This window comes from Elaeis guineensis, chromosome 2 (assembly GCF_000442705.2).
Source record: "Elaeis guineensis isolate ETL-2024a chromosome 2, EG11, whole genome shotgun sequence".
Lineage (NCBI taxonomy): Eukaryota > Viridiplantae > Streptophyta > Magnoliopsida > Arecales > Arecaceae > Elaeis > Elaeis guineensis.
The window spans coordinates 102,530,160-102,547,911 of record NC_025994.2 but is presented as its reverse complement, the minus strand read 5'-3'; the positions used below and the strand labels follow the sequence as shown (position 1 = coordinate 102,547,911).

General features: G+C 41.1%; 2 protein-coding genes across 2 annotated transcripts; both read left to right on the top strand.

The window, feature by feature from the left end:
* The first annotated feature begins 272 nt into the window (after positions 1–272).
* Positions 273–8,837, top strand: LOC140855351 (uncharacterized). The gene is made up of 3 exons (XM_073251234.1): positions 273–640; positions 709–1,189; positions 8,553–8,837. The coding sequence occupies exons 1-3, from the start codon at positions 273–275 to the stop codon at positions 8,835–8,837; spliced, it is 1,134 nt and encodes a 377-aa protein (XP_073107335.1).
* Positions 8,838–15,983: 7,146 nt separating this feature from the next.
* Positions 15,984–16,510, top strand: LOC105032503 (uncharacterized). Its single transcript, XM_010906963.4, has one exon. It carries the CDS (start codon positions 16,053–16,055, stop codon positions 16,257–16,259), a length of 207 nt encoding a protein of 68 aa, XP_010905265.1. The 5' UTR covers positions 15,984–16,052; the 3' UTR covers positions 16,260–16,510.
* Positions 16,511–17,752: the final 1,242 nt, after the last annotated feature.

Sequence of the window (17,752 nt, the reverse complement as noted above, 5' to 3'; positions counted from 1 at the left end):
AACGTTATCATAGGTGTGGGGCAAGAATTTGATAATGTTAGAGACTTTCATGCTCAGTCGTGCAAGTATGCCATCAGTACAGGTTTTGTTTACAAATTTATCGAGAAAAAAAGCACACGTGTGACTGTAAAGTGCAGTGAGGAGAATTGTCCATGGCGGTTGCATGTATCTGAGTCATCTCGCAAGCAGAAATTTGTGATCAAGAAGATGAATGACGTGCATACATGTGGTAGAGGAAATCGCAAAGATGGTCAACGGCGAGCAACAAGGCAATGGCTGACAAGTATTCTGAAGGAGAAGTTGGTGAGGAAGGGAAGTTGCTCAGAAAGAGCTATATGATACTTTTAAAGAGACATATAGCCAGTTGCCTTGGTTCTGTGAAAGGATACTGGAAATTAACCCGGGCAGTGTTGCCATTTTATCTGCATCACTTGATTCAAAATTCCGTCGCCTTTTTTGTGTCATTTCATGCTTCTTTCCATGGTTTTGAGCATGGTTGTCACCCTCTCCTTTTTCTTGATAGGATTCCATTAAGGCAACTAACCAGTTTTAAGTTATTAGCTGCTGCTGTGGTTGATGGAGATGATGCTATCTTTTCAGTTGCATTTGCCGTAGTAGGGGATGAGAATTATGATAGCTGGTTTGGTTCTTAGGGCAGTTGAAATATGTTGTCACTACTTCTCGTATCATTACGTTTGTGTCTGATAGGCAAAAGGGCTTGGATTTAGCTGTGCCTCGGGTGTTTGAGGATAGTCACCACAGCTATTGTCTGCAACATCTTATTGAGGATTTTAAGGGAGAGTTGAGGAAGGGATCACGGTCACAACAGTTAAAGGTTGCAATGGTCAATGATTTTATTTGTGCTGCTGAAGCATGCACAATTGAAGATTTTCATGCATCCATTGAAAGCATAAGGAATGTATCAGGTGAAGCTGCAGAGTGGGTGATGGCAAGCGAGCATGAAAATTGGTCAGATGCCCTTTTCATGGGTTCAAGATATGACCACTTCTCATCAAATATCATTGACGTGTTTAACAACTGGATATCAACAAAGAAGGGGTTATCAGTAGTACAGATGGTTGATGCAATACGAGGAAAACTAATAGAGGTGATAGAAACAAGGGGTGAGTCTTCTAATGCGTGGGTGAGCACTTTAAGACCATCTATGGAGCAGAAGTTGCAAAAAGAAGTATCAAAGTATCATACTCCGAACCCAACATCCGGATCGGATACGTGATGGCCGCACACTCCTTAGAGCAAGCTCTAAAGAATATGCAAGGCCAAATTAAATCACTACAACCTTAACATCCATAACAATTAATTTCAACAATAATTCATAAAATCTTGCATAATTACAATTTAAATTTCTTCAATTCTCTGATCAAATACTATGACACTCTATTTATCCTTCTGCTCACTCGTAAATCCAAGCCATAGCCAATCATGAACGTCCTGTAACTCTGAGAAGAAAAAAAAGATAAAGGGAGGTGAGCTTTACAGCCCAGTAAGAATTTCCATATCACACCAATATAATAATATAATCTGAAAATAAAGATAAGCAATAACACATAAAAGTCGATGTTCACTGTCCTGAATACTGCAAATATTTATAGATTATCTGTTTTATCAAAAGAGAATGCATTATCATATGTTAATAAGTGAAACAATATTATTCAACGATTGTTTCATATCTTATCTTTCTATTTTCTTCTATTATCACATCATCTTTAATCCTTTTCTTTTTGGCTTTAGCTTTAGCTTTGGCTTTGGACTACCAGGATCATGCGACGATCTTTTATTCGGATCGATTTCTGTGATCTTCCTCGGATCGAAATATTCATGATCTTTCTCGGATCAAATCATTCATGATCTTTCTCGGATCAGATTCTTCATGATCTTTCTCGGATCATATTATTCTTCCACACATAAGCCTGTGGGGACTGTTCCAGGCATAAGCTCCTGGCAAGCTATTCCACATGACAAGGCCAGTCCAAACCATATTTCTCTTTCTTTTCATTTTCATGAAATTAAAATATTTGACTTCATTAATCAATTCAAATTTTGCAATGTAATAAATATGTCATACCCATATAATCATGCCATCAATCGCTGATACATATGTATTGATATAACATATTCATGCTCAAAATCACATAAATAAATAACAGTATCTCAGATATAACAAATTCATCGATTTCAAATCCAACGATGCAAAATCAAGGAGATAAAACCAACGGTAAAATAACATATATAATGATGATCATGTACAGAGATTCTTACCTTTACCGGTGACTGATCCAAGCACAAAAATCAATGTTCTTCTTTGATTTATGAATTTTTTAATAAAATATTTCACTCGATATCATTTGCAGACAATCATCTCTTCATAACCCTGATCAAATATAAAGATCATATATGGAGAAAATTACCGATAATCGATCCTAATAACATAGATCGAGGACCTCTCTTAGGATTAATCAAAATTAGGATTTACCTAAGTATCTAGATTCTCCACTGATCCATAAGACTTCTTGAGAGAAAAAATCCATGAAGAGAGAGAAAATTCTAGAGAGAGAAAGTAGAGAGAGAAAGTGGAGAGAGAAATCTTCATATTCTTTCGATGAGGCAATCATGGTCAAGATCATCAGAGGTCCTATCAGGATGACTTAACATAAATCAAGTGTTACAAATTTCAAATAGAATCGAACTGGGATCAGATCTACCGCATGAATTTCGGAGCAATCTCGGATCATCTTATTTTCATCTCAATTTTATCCTAGGATCCGTCATGAAATCAGAGAGAGAAAGACACTAGAGAGATAAAATTCATAAAGAGAGAAAAAAATCTAGAGAGAGAAAATAGAGAGAGAATCTAGAGAGAGAAAATGTAGAGAGAAGGTAGAGAGAAGAGAGAGAGAGAAAATTTTTCTCTCTTCTTCTTCTTTTTATTTTATTTTATTTTTATTTTTTTCTTTCTCTTTTTCTCTTTTTTTTTTCTTTTCTTTTTCTTTTTCCTTTTCTTTTCTTTTTCTTTTTCCTTTTCTTTTCTTTTTCTTTTTCCTTTTTCTTTTCTTTTCTTTTCTTTTCTTCTTCTTCTTCATTTCTTTCCTTCCCGCGGCTTGTTTTTGATCGAAACAGGGGATCTTTGATCCCCTCATTGGTTGGCCGGCCGGCGGCGCAGCCGGCGCGGGGATGGTCGGCGGCCAAAGGAGAGGTGATCCGACGGCAAGAGGCGGCCAAACCGATAGTCGGCGGTGACCACCGACGACGAAAAACGGTAAAAAGAAGGATTTCTTTCGCAACAAAATCCGGCGACTCCGGTCGCCGGCGAGCGTGCACATCGGCACGGGAAGGAAGGGGAAGGAGAGAGGAAGGGGAGGAGGCTTACCTCCATCACCGGCGAAGCTTTTCCGGCGAGAAATTAGACGTCACAGTGATGGGTCTCCGTAAAAAATTTCTGGTGATTGCCGCCGTTTTGCCTCGAGATTTTCGATGGAAAGGAGAGAGGAGGGATCTCCTCCTTAAATAGGGCCAGAGGGAGCTTGTCTCCAACTCCGATTGGATTTTTTTTTTTTTGTGGGCTGTGGCTGATTCTGGGCCCAATTTGGGCCGGGGTGTTACATTCTCCCCCGCTTCAAATAATTTCGTCCTCGAAATTAAGTTATGTTGTTGAGATATATTTCAAAGTATACATTCTTCATATCATTCTCAAGCTTACAATAATGTCTTATATATTATTTATTTCTCATGATCTTGTTATAATAAAATTATTTGAAATTTTAAATTCATCTTCTCTTATTGATTTCTCAACTTTTTCGAAGAACCGTAATATTTTAAACTTGTATTAATATACCACCGTTATTTGTCTAATATATTTCACTCGAAATTCATAATTATCTCAGACTACCCTTGATAGAAAATAAATAAAGGTCAAACATCGGGCACTCTTCACAATCATCGATTTCTTTCTTCACTTGATCTTCCAATAAATTTTATATATAGACTCTCATCTTAAGAAAAATCTCAATCTTCTATATCAGTTTAAGTAACAATATTAAATTTTTTAAAAATATGAGATGTATGTCAGGACATTCTAAGTTTGAACTAATATCAGAACTATCAAGCTGTTAATAAATTTGAGATATCTAAAATTTCTTGGCCTTATCTACAATGAAGCAACCTACTGACAAAAAATATCAGGCTATGATCAGATTAGATCAAAATTTATAGTATCCTTTCATTATCAATAAAATTCTTCCTTATTTGTAACTAATGTATTCCACCATAACTTTTGATTTAAAGGATTAATATTTCTAATCAATTCAGACCATCACGCTTTTGCTGCGCACTCTGATCTCAACTTATCAAATTATATAAGTCTATCAAAGATAAAATATCCTAATATGTTAGATCAATCCAGGATAGATCCAACCTTCAAATTTTATATAAGACTTAGGACAAAATTTTAAGTTTCTTTATCTTTACTACCTTCGGGTATAGCATATAAAAATTAAATCTTGATCCACTTTCTATTTTTAAAATCATTGCATAAGTTTCATCACTCTTCAAGAATCCGACATGTCTAAAATTAATTGAAGTTAATCTTAGATTTACTTTACAATCATTTAGATAATTTCTAAATCAATCTTCCTTTTTAAAAGAATTAATTCTAACTTGACAACTAAAAGAACTCAAGCCATCATCCTTAAGTAGAATCAACTTGATTATTTCTTATAGAGCTCTCTTCATCACAACCCTTAATATTAATCGATAAATCCATAGAAAATCTTATCCCTTGTATAAGTCATTCAAAATTTAACACTAGCAAGATGTCTTAGTTCAATTTAAAAAAAAATCTAAACTTTGACTTGAATAATTAATACACTTCACCATCTTCAACAAAAAAATTAATCCACAGATAGTAATTCAAATTATTAAAGATTTCATCATAACCTGTATATCATACTCTGACAAAATAATTTTTTTTCTTTAAATTAACAACAATATCAAAATACTTTTGATCCACTTAGAAAAATAAATTTTTGACTTGAGATTCAATACAACTTGAAAGATCAAAGAATCCTATTCAGAATATGATATTTTGAGTAACCAAAGATTTCACCAAAATGTGTATCTCATATTCTCATAATAAAAATTCAAATATATTTTTTATTTAAAATTGAGTTTCTTATATGACTTCTTATGGGTTCAGTGTTCAAAAATATTTCTCTCTCATATGATGTAATTTCTTCTTAGACCATATCCTAATTTAACTTTCTTTGATAAGTCCAAAATTCATAATGCTCAGATAATTATCATCGAAATTAAAATATATATATATATATCATGATCTTCAATCATATAAGTTTTACATTTCTAAATCATCTAGTATACTTAACATAACTTATCAATACCTCCCACTTCATTTTAAGGTCAACTCTTTTCATACTTAGGTCAACCGTACTAATTGAAATCTAAGATATAACTTGTCAATTTTATTATAGATATCATATGCCACTTATACATAAATTTCATCTTAATATCTACTGATTCGAAATCTAAATATTGAATCTTCTCTTTTATATCTATCATGTTCCTCATGATCATAACCTAAGTTTAAATATCACTAAAGTCATAATTTCAAATAATTATAATCTTAAGCTTAAATACTACTTAAATCATATTCTCTAATGATCATAACCTAAATTGTAATATCATTCTATTACATCCTTAATGATTATAACCTCAGACTCTAATATTATCTATCATACTCTATTGATTATAATGTCAAAGTTTTGATATCACTTATATGACAATCCCTAGTGGCCTTAGATTTGGGCCCCAGTACTGTTCTATCATATCCTAATCACTTGTATCATTGTCTCCAAATAAACATAACCTAAGCTCTAAGCTCAGATATCACTCTGTCACATTCTATTGATCTGACATAAAGTTTTAATATCTCTTCATAATCTCTGATGATCTTAAACCTAAGCTCTGATACCATTCTGTCACGCTCCGAACCCAACACCCGGATCGGATACGTGATGGCCGCACACTCCTTAGAGCAAGCCCTAAAGAATATGCAAGGCCAAATTAAATCACTACAACCTTAACATCCATAACAATTAATTTCAACAATAATTCATAAAATCTTGCATAATTACAATTTAAATTTCTTCAATTCTCTGATCAAATACTATGACACTCTATTTATCTTTCTGCTCACCCGTAAATCCAAGCCATAGCCAATCATGAACGTCCTGTAACTCTGAGAAGAAAAAAAAGATAAAGGGGGGTGAGCTTTACAGCTCAGTAAGAATTTCCATATCACACCAATATAATAATATAATCTAAAAATAAAGATAAGCAATAACACATAAAAATCGATGTTCACTGTCCTGAATACTGCAAATATTTATAGATTATCTGTTTTATCAAAAGAGAATGCATTATCATATGTTAATAAGTGAAATAATTTTATTCAACGATTGTTTCATATCTTATCTTTCTATTTTCTTCTATTATCACATCATCTTTAATCCTTTTCTTTTTGGCTTTAGCTTTGGCTTTGGCTTTGGCTTTGGACTACCAGGATCATGCGACGATCTTTTATTCGGATCGATTTCTGTGATCTTCCTCGGATCGAAATATTCATGATCTTTCTCGGATCAAAGTGGCCATGATCTTTCTCGGATCAAATCATTCATGATCTTTCTCGGATCAGATTCTTCATGATCTTTCTCGGATCATATTATTCTTCTACACATAAGCCTGTGGGGGCTGTCCCAGGCATAAGCTCCTGGCAAGCTATCCACATGATAAGGCCAGTCCAAACCATATTTCTCTTTCTTTTCATTTTCATAAAATTAAAATATTTGACTTCATTAATCAATTCAAATTTTGCAATGTAATAAATATGTCATACCCATATAATCATGCCATCAATCGCTGATACATATGTATTGATATAACATACTCATGCTCAAAATCACATAAATAAATAACAGTATCTCAGATATAACAAATTCATCGATCTCAAATCCAACGATGCAAAATCAAGGAGATAAAACCAACGGTAAAATAACATATATAATGATGATCATGTACAGAGATTCTTACCTTTACCGGTAACTGATCCAAGCACAAAAATCAATGTTCTTCTTTGATTTATGAATTCTTTAACAAAATATTCCACTCGATATCATTTACAGACAATCATCTCTTCATAACCCTGATCAAATATAAAGATCATATATGGAGAAAATTACCGATAATCGATCCTAATAACATAGATCGAGGACCTCTCTTAGGATTAATCAAAATTAGGATTTACCTAAGTATCTAGATTCTCCACTGATCTATAAGACTTTTAGAGAGAGAAAATTCATGAAGAAAGAGAAAATCTAGAGAGAGAAAGTAGAGCGAGAAAGTGGAGAGAGAAATCTTCATATTCTTCCGATGAGGCAATCATGGTCAAGATCATCAGAGGTCCTATCAGGGTGACTTAACATAAATCAAGTGTTACAAATTTCAAATAGAATTGGACTGGGATCAGATCTACCACACGAATTTCGGAGCAATCTCGGATCATCTTATTTTCATCTCAATTTTATCCTAGGATCCGTGATGAAATCAGAGAGAGAAAGACACTAGAGAGATAAAATCCATAAAGAGAGAAAAAAATCTAGAGAGAGAAAATGTAGAGAGAAGGTAGAGAGAGGAGAGAGAAAAAATTTTTCTCTCTTCTTCTTCTTTTTATTTTATTTTATTTTTATTTTTCTCTTTCTCTTTTTCCCTTTTTTTCTTTTCTTTTTCTTTTTTCTTTTCTTTTCTTTTTCTTTTCTTTTCTTTTCTTCTTCTTCTTTTCTTTCCTTCCCGCGGCTTGTTTTTGACCGAAACAGGGGATCTTGATCCCCTCATTGGTTGGCCGGCCAGCGGCGCAGCCGGCGCGGGGATGGTCGACGACCAAAGGAGAGGTGATCCGGCGGCAAGAGGCGGCCAAACCGGTAGTCGGCGGTGACCACCGGCGACGAAAAACGACAAAAAGAAGGATTTCTTTCGCAATAAAATCCGGCGACTCCGGTCGCCGGCGAGCATGCACATCGGCACGGAAAGGAAGGGGAAGGAGAGAGGAAGGGGAGGAGGCTTACCTCCATCGCCGGCGAAGCTTTTCCGACGAAAAATTGGACGTCACAGTGATGGGTCTCCGTGAGAAATTTTCGGTGATTGCCGCCATTTTGCCCCGAGATTTTTGATGGAAAGGAGAGAGGAGGGATCTCCTCCTTAAATAGGGCTGGAGGGAGCTTGTCTCCGACTCCGATTGGGAGCCGGTGAACGGAGGAAGAAGACTCCCTTCGGGAGTCTTCTCCCTTTTTTTTTTTTTTTTTTGTGGGCTGTTGCTGATTCTGGGCCCAATTTGGGCCGGGGTGTTACACAAAGGCCCGTAAGCTTAATGTGTTATGTTCTTCTATACCATGTTTGAGGCATGCGGCAATAAAATTTATGTCGCTAACATTGGAAGTTGGGAATGCACTTGTCAATGGTGGCAGATTTCTGGTCTACCATGCATGCATGCTATTGCAGTCTTCAATCATGTTGGTAAATCTGTTTATGATTATTGTTCAAGATATTTCAGGACTGTACGCTATCACTCAACATATTCAGGATCAATCCATCCAATAACTGATGTAGAGAGCATTGATTTTAATCGTGCACGCTCATATCCTCGTCCCATTCATCGTCCACCAGGGCAACCAAAGAGAAAGCGACTTAATCTCAATAAGACAAAGCCAGTGCAAACTAGCAGGGCACAACAAGGCAATCTATATCTGTGAAGCTGTTCTGTAGATTCATGTGTTATCTATTTCTCATGCATATCATTTATGTTGGATGGATCTGTCAAATTATCCAAAATGCATTGCCATGCACCTTTTTCTTTTTTGTGGCCATAAATATGTTACATTTTTCACCAGAGGATTTTTGGTAGATTCATCGTTAATTGTTGCTGTTCACAGCAGGTTTTGCTTGCACGGAAACTGCAAAGTCGAAGTTATAAACTATTTCATCCGGTTGCACCTGATATAACTTTTATTAGATGCCTGTGGATTGTTTACTCAATGGAAGTATTCTGATTTTTGCACCGGCCGGGCATTTAATGCTATTCTCACTCGTTCCTACTGAAAAAATTTTGTTGAAGTGGTTGATGCCAAACAAGCAAACATCAACCATGGGGGACTAGCAGTTACTGGTTTCATTGCATGCTTCATGGTTTGCAGAATAGTCGGCAATCACAGTGGTGGGGAATGAAAAGAGCATAACCCTTTTTATGTCCATGATGTAAGATGAACCGTATTGTTAGATGATCATCTTTAGATTTAGAAATCAGTATATTGGATGGATGTCTGGCCAGGACACCACCTCCCAAGATCCTTTCAGTACCACGCGATGCAGCAGGAAGAAAGAAGAAACAAAACAAAAGGAAAAACAATCAAAATACGTGGATCAGCCACAAAAGGACTCGCCTCCACGGGGCATGCAAACTTCACTATGAAAAAAAAATTTTACAAGAGGAGACCTCACCCTCAACCCTTGTACACCCAATTCTCTCTCATCTGAAGTTCCCCTCACAAAAGCTCTCTCTCTCTTGGAGACCCCCCTGAACCCCTGAAGAGCCTGGCGACCGTTGTCCAGGAGCCTCCTGCTCCTTCTCTATCAGCACTCTCGCCTCTCTTTCTCTTCTCGGATTCGTACGGCTCCGTACGGTGAGAAACCGAACCGCTGCCTTCTCTATTCGTCTCAGGCCCTTTTAAAGGGTTAAACAGAGCTTAAAACCTAATTAGATTAGGTTTAAGAGTCCTAAACAAGCCAAATCAGCGTCCCAGACCGTCGGATCAAGACCGGAAGCCACCTGGGCCGTTGGATCGTGCTCCGATCCATGGAATAGTACCGTGGACCGTGAGAAACGCGTGGGAAACGCCCACGCGGTCCACAGGCCCCGCCGTGGACCGCCCGATCCACGGTGGACCGGGGCAAGGGGGCCAGCAGGCCGCTGGCCTAGGCCGGCTCACGCGCGCGGGCCTGGGCCGCGCCTGCGCGAGGGCCTGCGCGCGCCTGGGCCGCGCGCCGCCGCCTACGGCCGCGCCGCTGCCGCCGGTCGCCGGTGGTCCTCCGTCGCCTCGATTCTCGTGCCGACTTCAAAAGCTCGTATCTCCTCCATCCGAGCTCCGTTTCAGGTGATCTTGGTCTCGTTGGACTCCGTTTTTCGTCGCGAACCTCGCTGTGGGCTCAATGTGGGCTGAATCTCGAGACGTCAAATCCTAACAATCTCCACCTTGACTCGATATTCGGCCTCCTCCAAACTCCGAGAGCTTCTAGATCTTCTCACCCCCATTCCCTGGGGCAATCGCCTGCTGATCATGGATGGGCAAACATGGGAGTCGAGCCAGGCTGCTCGATCCCATCTCCGTCGTATGCTGTGCTCCTCCTGACCTGAGACCTGCTCGGGGCATCATCATGCGGCAATAGAAATCTCACCTTGCGACGTCGCCTCTCATCTTCCCGAGTCTCCTGTCTCGTGTCCGATCCACCTCCTGGAGCTCCACCTCGCTCTGGGCTCCACCTGGTTCCCGAAGCTCCACCTCGCACTGGGCTCCATGCCAGGTAATAATGTCCTCTACTCCCCTTCTTCCCCTCCAGCATAATCCTATCGCCGCGTAGTACCCTCAGGATTCCTCCACCAGCTACCGTCCTGTAGCCTCTCGAATCCAGTCTGCTAAGTGAGATAAGATTTTGCCTGAAATCGGGTATGTATCGGACCTCCCCCAATCTCTTCACTGCACCGTCATGTGTCCTCCAGCTGATCGTCCCAATGCCTCTGATCGCACAGCTCGATCCATCCGGCAGATATACAGTGCCCTCACTGTTCTCCAGGGAGTCTAACTGCTCCTCTCTGCAACACACATGATAGGGGCATGCAGAATCTAATATCCACTGCTGGGAAGAAGTAGATACCTCGTCAGATATCTCCAGGACATCTCTATCTGAATCGCTGCCGGCCGTCGCTATAGCAGCCACCATCCGATTTTTCAGTTGAGGGCAATCTCTGGCTAGATGCCCCAACTCTTCACACCGGTAACACCTGGTTTTTTTCAAGTCCCTCCTGGACTTAGACCGCCCTCGTTGCGATCTTCTGTTGCTCCGTCTACCGCCTCCTGCACCTCCAGAAGCCACCAAAGCTGAGCTATCGCCACCTGAGCTCGAAGCTGGGTTCTCCCTCCTGAGAACCTCGCTCTGGAGTATCGCCGCGGTGACCTCGTCCATCTTGATAGTGCTCTTCCCCACTAGAAGAGCAGTCACCAAGGACTCGTACGAAGGGGAAAGCGACGCCAGCAAAACCAGCGCCCTGGTCTTCTCCTCAACGTTTTCACCAACGCTGAGGAGGTCGGTGAGGATTTTCTGGAAGTGGCTCAAATGCTCCTGCACGCTCTGTCCCTCAGTCATCCGCAGTTGGTAAAACTGCCTCCAGAGGAAAAGAGTGTTGGTGAGAGACTTCGCCATGTACAACTCCTCGAGCTTCGACCACAGCACCGTCGGAGAAGTCTCACTCAGCACATGGATCACCACCTCATCCGTCAGGTACATGCGGATGGTACTCACCACCTGCATCTGTAGCCGTTTCCAATCCTGCACCTCCATGGTGGTCGGCTTCTCATCGCACAAGAGAGCATCGATCAACCCCTGTTGGATAAGCACGTCCTTCACCCTTGCCTGCCACAAGGAGAAATTGCTCTGACCATCGAACTTGTTGATCTCCATCTTGATTATTCCTGTTTTCTCCATCTTCAGTCTTGCTCACCACCACTGCAATCTGCGTCCTTGTACTGCCTTGCTCTGATACCACTTGTTGGGTGGATGTCTGACCAGGACACCACCTCCCAAGATCCTTTCAGTACCACGCGATGCAGTAGAAAGAAAGAAGAAATAAAATAAAAGAAAAAATAATTAAAATACGTGGATCAGCCACAAAAAGGCTTGCCTCCACGGGGCATGCAAACTTTACTATAAAAAGAAAATTTTACAAGAGGAGACCTCACCCTCAACCCTTGTACACCCAATTCTCTCTCACCTGAAGTTTCCCTCACAAAAGCTCTCTCTCTCTTGAAGACCCCCTGAACCCCTGAAGAGCCTGGCGACCGCTGTCCAGGAGCCTCTTGCTCCTTCTCTCTCAGCGCCCTCGCCTCTCTCTCTTCAATCGGGTTCGTACGGCGGCGAGAAAACGAACCACTCCCTTCTCTGTTCGTCTCAGGCCCTTTTAAAGGGTTAAACAGAGCTTAAAACCTAATTAGATTAGGTTTAAAAGTCCTAAACAAGCCAAATAAGCGTCCCAGACCGTCGGATCAAGATCGGGAGCCACCTGGGCCGTCAGATCGCGCTCCGATCTATGGAATAGTGCCGTGGACCGCGAGAAGCGTGTGGGAAACGCCCACGCAGTCCACAGGCCCTGCCGTGGACCGCCCGGTCCACGGTGGATCGGGGCAAGGGGGCCAGCAGGCCGCTGGCCTGGGCCGGCCCACGCGCGCGGGCCTGGGCCGCGCCTGCGCGCGGCTGGGCCGCGCGTCCCGCGCGCCACCGCCTGCGGCCGCGCCGCTGCCACCCGCCGCCGGTCGCCGGCGGTCCTCCGCCGCCTCGATTCTCGTGCCGACTTCAAAAACTCGTATCTCCTCCATCCGAGCTCCGATTCAGGTGATCTTGGTCTCGTTGGACTCCATTTTTCGCTGCGAACCTCGCTGTAGGCTCAATATGGGCTAAATCTCGAGGCGTCAAATCCTAATACAGTAATATACTGTCTTTTAACCAGTTTTACATGGCAACCGATTTCCGTTCGGTTGCTGGTGTGAAGCTGAAAACCTGGAGGCAAGTAATAGAATGCTGTTATGAGGATTTGCAAATAACTGCAAGGTCAATAATTTTTAAAGTGTCTTTTAGATATCCGAGAGGCTGGCAGTTGACGACTTCAAAACTTCAGATGCGTCTCCTTGGAGTACCTTTGGAAGCTTACCGATGTTTCAGAGATTTGTTGTAGATTGTTTTCATAATTTCATGGACTGGTTGGAAAGCTACGGATACGACACTTGATGTGGAACTGTTTCACAAATCCTTACTCCAGACTGGCATTTAACTAATTTGGAAGAGGTGGGGAACAGGGTACATTTGATGGTTCCTTCAACCAACTGGATGGCAGCCATCAGCAATGGCCGTATGTGTTGATTGCTGCTTTTAAAGAAGACTTCTGATTGAGCGTTCTTCCTTGCTAACCAAATTATTAGTACAAGAGATGATGGATAACTAGTCTTGAAGAGATAATTTGCTCAAGCTCGTACGCCTTGCATAAGGTTCTAAACTGAAAACAGAGGACCGACCTCAAGAAACAAGCAGCGAGGTCCTGTAGTAACAGGATAATGCTAGCCAGAATGCTGGTCCATCATGTTTTACTGCCAGGTTGGGAGTCTGAGCTTGGTTAGGATTCTATTTTGCTTGGTAATTTTGTGAGGTCCAGTGATGCAGGACAGAAGGAGAGAGGAGAAGAGAAAGAAGAGGAAGGAAGAAAAGAGAAAGAGAAGGGCAGCGAAAGAGAGCAATTTAATATTTTCAAATCTCTATAGAACAAACTTGTATTTTTAATTATATAGTAATATTTCTATCCAAAAAAAAAAATTATATAGCAATAGATTTATATGGACCTAAAATCCTAATAAGAGAATGCATGGATATAAAATATTGGAGTTTTCATAAAATTCTTATTGGGTGGATGTCTGGTCAGGACACCACCTCCCAACATCTTTTCAGTACCACGCGATACAGCAAAAAGAAAGAAGAAACAAAACAAAAGAAAAACAATCAAAATACGTGGATCAGCCACAAAAGGACTCGCCTCCACGGGACATGCAAACTTCACTATGAAAAAGAAATTTTACAAGAGGAGATCTCACCCTCAACCCTTGTACATCCAATTCTCTCTCACCTGAAGTTCTCCTCACAAAAACTCTCTCTCTTGGAAGACCCCCTGAACTCCTGAAGTGCCTGACGACCGCTGTCCAGAAGCCTCCTGCTCTTTCTCTCTCAGCGCTTTCGTCTCTTTCTCTTCAATCGGATTCGTACGGCTCTGTACGGCGAGAAACCCGAACCACCTCTTCTCGGGTTCAGCACGGCCTCAGCAAAAAAACCGAACCGCCACCCCCTCTATTTCACGCACAGGCCTTTTAAAGGGTTAAAAACTTGATTAAAGAAGGATTAGGAGTCCTAAACAAAGTCAGATAACCCCTGGACCGTCGGATCAAGACCGGGAGCCACCCACGCCCTCAGATCGTGCTCCGGTCCATGGAATAGTGCCGTGGACCGCGAAAAACGCATGGAAAACGCCCACGCGGTCCATAGGCCCAGCCGTGGACCGTCCGGTCCACGGTGGACCGAGGTAAAGGGCCAGCAGGCCGCGCCTGCACGCGGACCCGCGTGGGGCTGGGCAGCGCGCCAGCGTGGGCCGCGCGCTCGGCTGGGCTGTGCGCCCGCTTGGGCCGTCTGCCCGCGTGGGTCGCGCATCCCGCGCGGGCCTGGGTCGCGCATCCTGCGCGCCGCCGCTTGCGGCCGCGCAGCTACCGCCGGTCGCCGGTGGTCCTCCGCCGCCTCGAATTTTGTGCCGACTTCACAAACTCGTATCTCCTCCATCCGAGCTCCGTTTCGGGCGATCTTAGTCTCGTTGGACTCCGTTTTTCGCCGCGAACCTCGCTGTAGGCTCAATATGGACTGAATTTCGAGACGTCAAATCCTAACAATTCTAGTTTTATAGCCTGAATAAAAATAAAATTCTTCAATTCTTTGATAAAATAATTATTAATTTCTATATTTGCATCCAATAAAAAAATGTATCATGATTTTTTTATTGGATAATGCCATGTCATTCATTATATTGGGAGGTTGGGCCGTTGTTTCTTAGGTACAAATAGAATGAGCTATCGATCATGTGGTATTGAGTTTTGCATGGTGACCTAGTTGTGATTATCAACAAAGTATAATTGATAACTAAGGGTGTAAACAATTCGAATTATTTGAGCTTCATTTTAAATTTAAGTGTAATTCAATTTGATTATTATTGAGCTTGAGTCGAGTCTGAATAGTTTGAATAAGCTTTCGAGTCGAGATCCAAAAATAAGAAATTTAACTTGAAAGCTTACAAATCTATTCAAATTTATATTTATATTTTAATAATATTATTTATATATATATATATATATATATATATATATATATATATATATATATATATGTATGTATGTATGTAAATATTTGAATTCAAGTTTGAGTATAGTTTAGTTAATATTCAAATTGAATTAATTGAGTTTTATTTTTTTTTATTTTTAATTGAGTCGAGTTCAAGTTCAAAATATTAGGATTTGACCAATCTTGAATCAAATTTTGAATTTGCGTAATTTGAATCGGATTGAGTTCGAAGTTCTAACTACTAGAGTTGTTTGATTACACCCTTATAACTGCTCTAATTTCAGCAATTACACGTTTCAACGGAAGCTTCTAAACGTGCTGCACATTTGATAGCTGGTGAATCGTGCTGCATGTCTGGTTAGTCAACACATTGTCTTCCTTTGTGAGCTAGAGGAGCAGTTTGGTCTGGCACGTCTGTCTGGTTTTGGTCGCTATCCAAGCGAACAACAATTCTTTGATACACATAATTAACAATAGAAGAATAAACGACCGGAGTTGATCTGCCAGCTCTCCGGACCCATCACATCAACCAACTTCGGGTGCGGTGCTCGACGTGCCAGATCCATCGTCATGGATTTCGAATTAATTGGGCCGCCATCTTCTAACCGGAAACCGCGCCCGACCCGAAAGACTTTGGCCCGCCACGCGTCGTGCATCGGACGCCGATCCCCATCACGACGCGCCGTTCCCTTCTATATATATCGTGATGAGGAGATGAGGGGAGGGGAGTGGGGCTCATCAATTGATTTATCGTGAAGAGCGGTCACGAGAGGGGGATGGTGTTCTTCTGCTTTCTGGTGGACCAGCGGCGGATGGTGAGGAGCAGCAAGCCGGCGGCGGGGATCTGCTCGAGATGCGGAGGATGCGCCAGCGTCGCCGACATGGTCACCGCCACCCGCTTCTGCTACGTCCCCGTCTACCGCCGGACCTGGCGGGCCATCATCTGTACCTTCTGCGGCGCCCTTCTCAAGTCCTACCGATAGAATATATCTATCTATATATAAATATATATAGGGACAGAGAGTTGCTTCCCAGTTTGCTGCGGCCGGCGTTGCACCATGCCACCGCCACCAAGTAATTTGTTTTCTTTCTCTCTTTTTTTTTTCTTTATGTGTTTCCCGTTGGAGAGGGTGGCATGGATGTGAGGGATTTCTAGGGAATGGCTTATATATGGTTAAGAATATATGTCGAATAATGTGTGTATATATTTATATATTGATGTTATTTGTCGGAATGTTAAGGCTTTCTGTAACGTTTTTCATCAATGCCTCCTGGGGTAGCTTTTAATTATGCATGGTCGGACATCTATTTGTTTGCAACTACTCGGTTCCTGGGTTTAAAATTCAAAAAAATTAATTAATTAATTAAATGGAAGATGAGGGGGAAAAAGCGTGGGAATGAAAAATCTTGTATATAATATAATTTCGATCACCATGCCATATCGATGGGTACTCTTTTGCCACTGGCACCTTGTCCAGCTCATGTCCATTATGTGCTGTGGGAGGACACGAAATGACGAAAATCTTATAAATTATGTGGTTCTTTTTGTGTTTTCTGAAAATTTCTTTCTTTTGTAAGTTTATTCCCAGCTATATCGTGGTCAGCCCACGAGAATATCTAGAATGGAAGAGGGTTGCCCGAGTACATCACTAACAAATCAAACCAACTAAATTTTTCAAGGGATCTGCACAAGCTTTGCCATCTTTGCTCTGTGACATTGCACCCTTAACAATAGTCCGTCATCTTCGGGCTCCTTCTCTTTTTGGTAGAAGATATCTCAGTGATCTAGCTGATAACGGGTCCCTTTTCAAGCATCTAGTTGACCATTATGATAGGGACTGTTCCAGCACCGTCATTACTTAGCTGTGTATACTAGTAGATCATTTATGTATCCACCAGCTAGCTTGTCCCCGTCAACAGTATTATTTGGTTAACAGTGAAGACTATTTAACAAATAATGAAGTAAGTAGTGCATAACGAAAGGTGAAAATTAAAGAAAAAGTAAAGATGCCAAGAAAATCTTGCATCTTTGGGCCTTTGGCATGTGATGTATCTAGATGATAGATGCTTCAATATTGGAATTTGGATCGCGTAGACTGTCAGGTATCTTTGAAGCCACGTTAGATGGTAGAGAAATAGCACAGTAACAGAATCTGATTTCTATGTTACGATTTTAGTGCGAGCAAAAGCGTTTTCACAACAAAATGTCGGTAGAGGATGGGTTGTTCATCTTCTTTTGTGACATCAATCATTGGATCGTATCATAGTGTTAGAATTTGGATTGTTATGAGATCAAGCTATGCGATTGAATGATTGATATCATGAATTTCTCACAAAAGTAATCAAGTGTCAAAAAGATGAAAATATTTTTTTTTAATTCAAAAAAAATTCTAGATTTATCATTCAGGATATGTTTGTACTATTCAATATTCATTTTAACGTTAGTTATTTTTGAAAATCGGAGTTGAGAGATAGA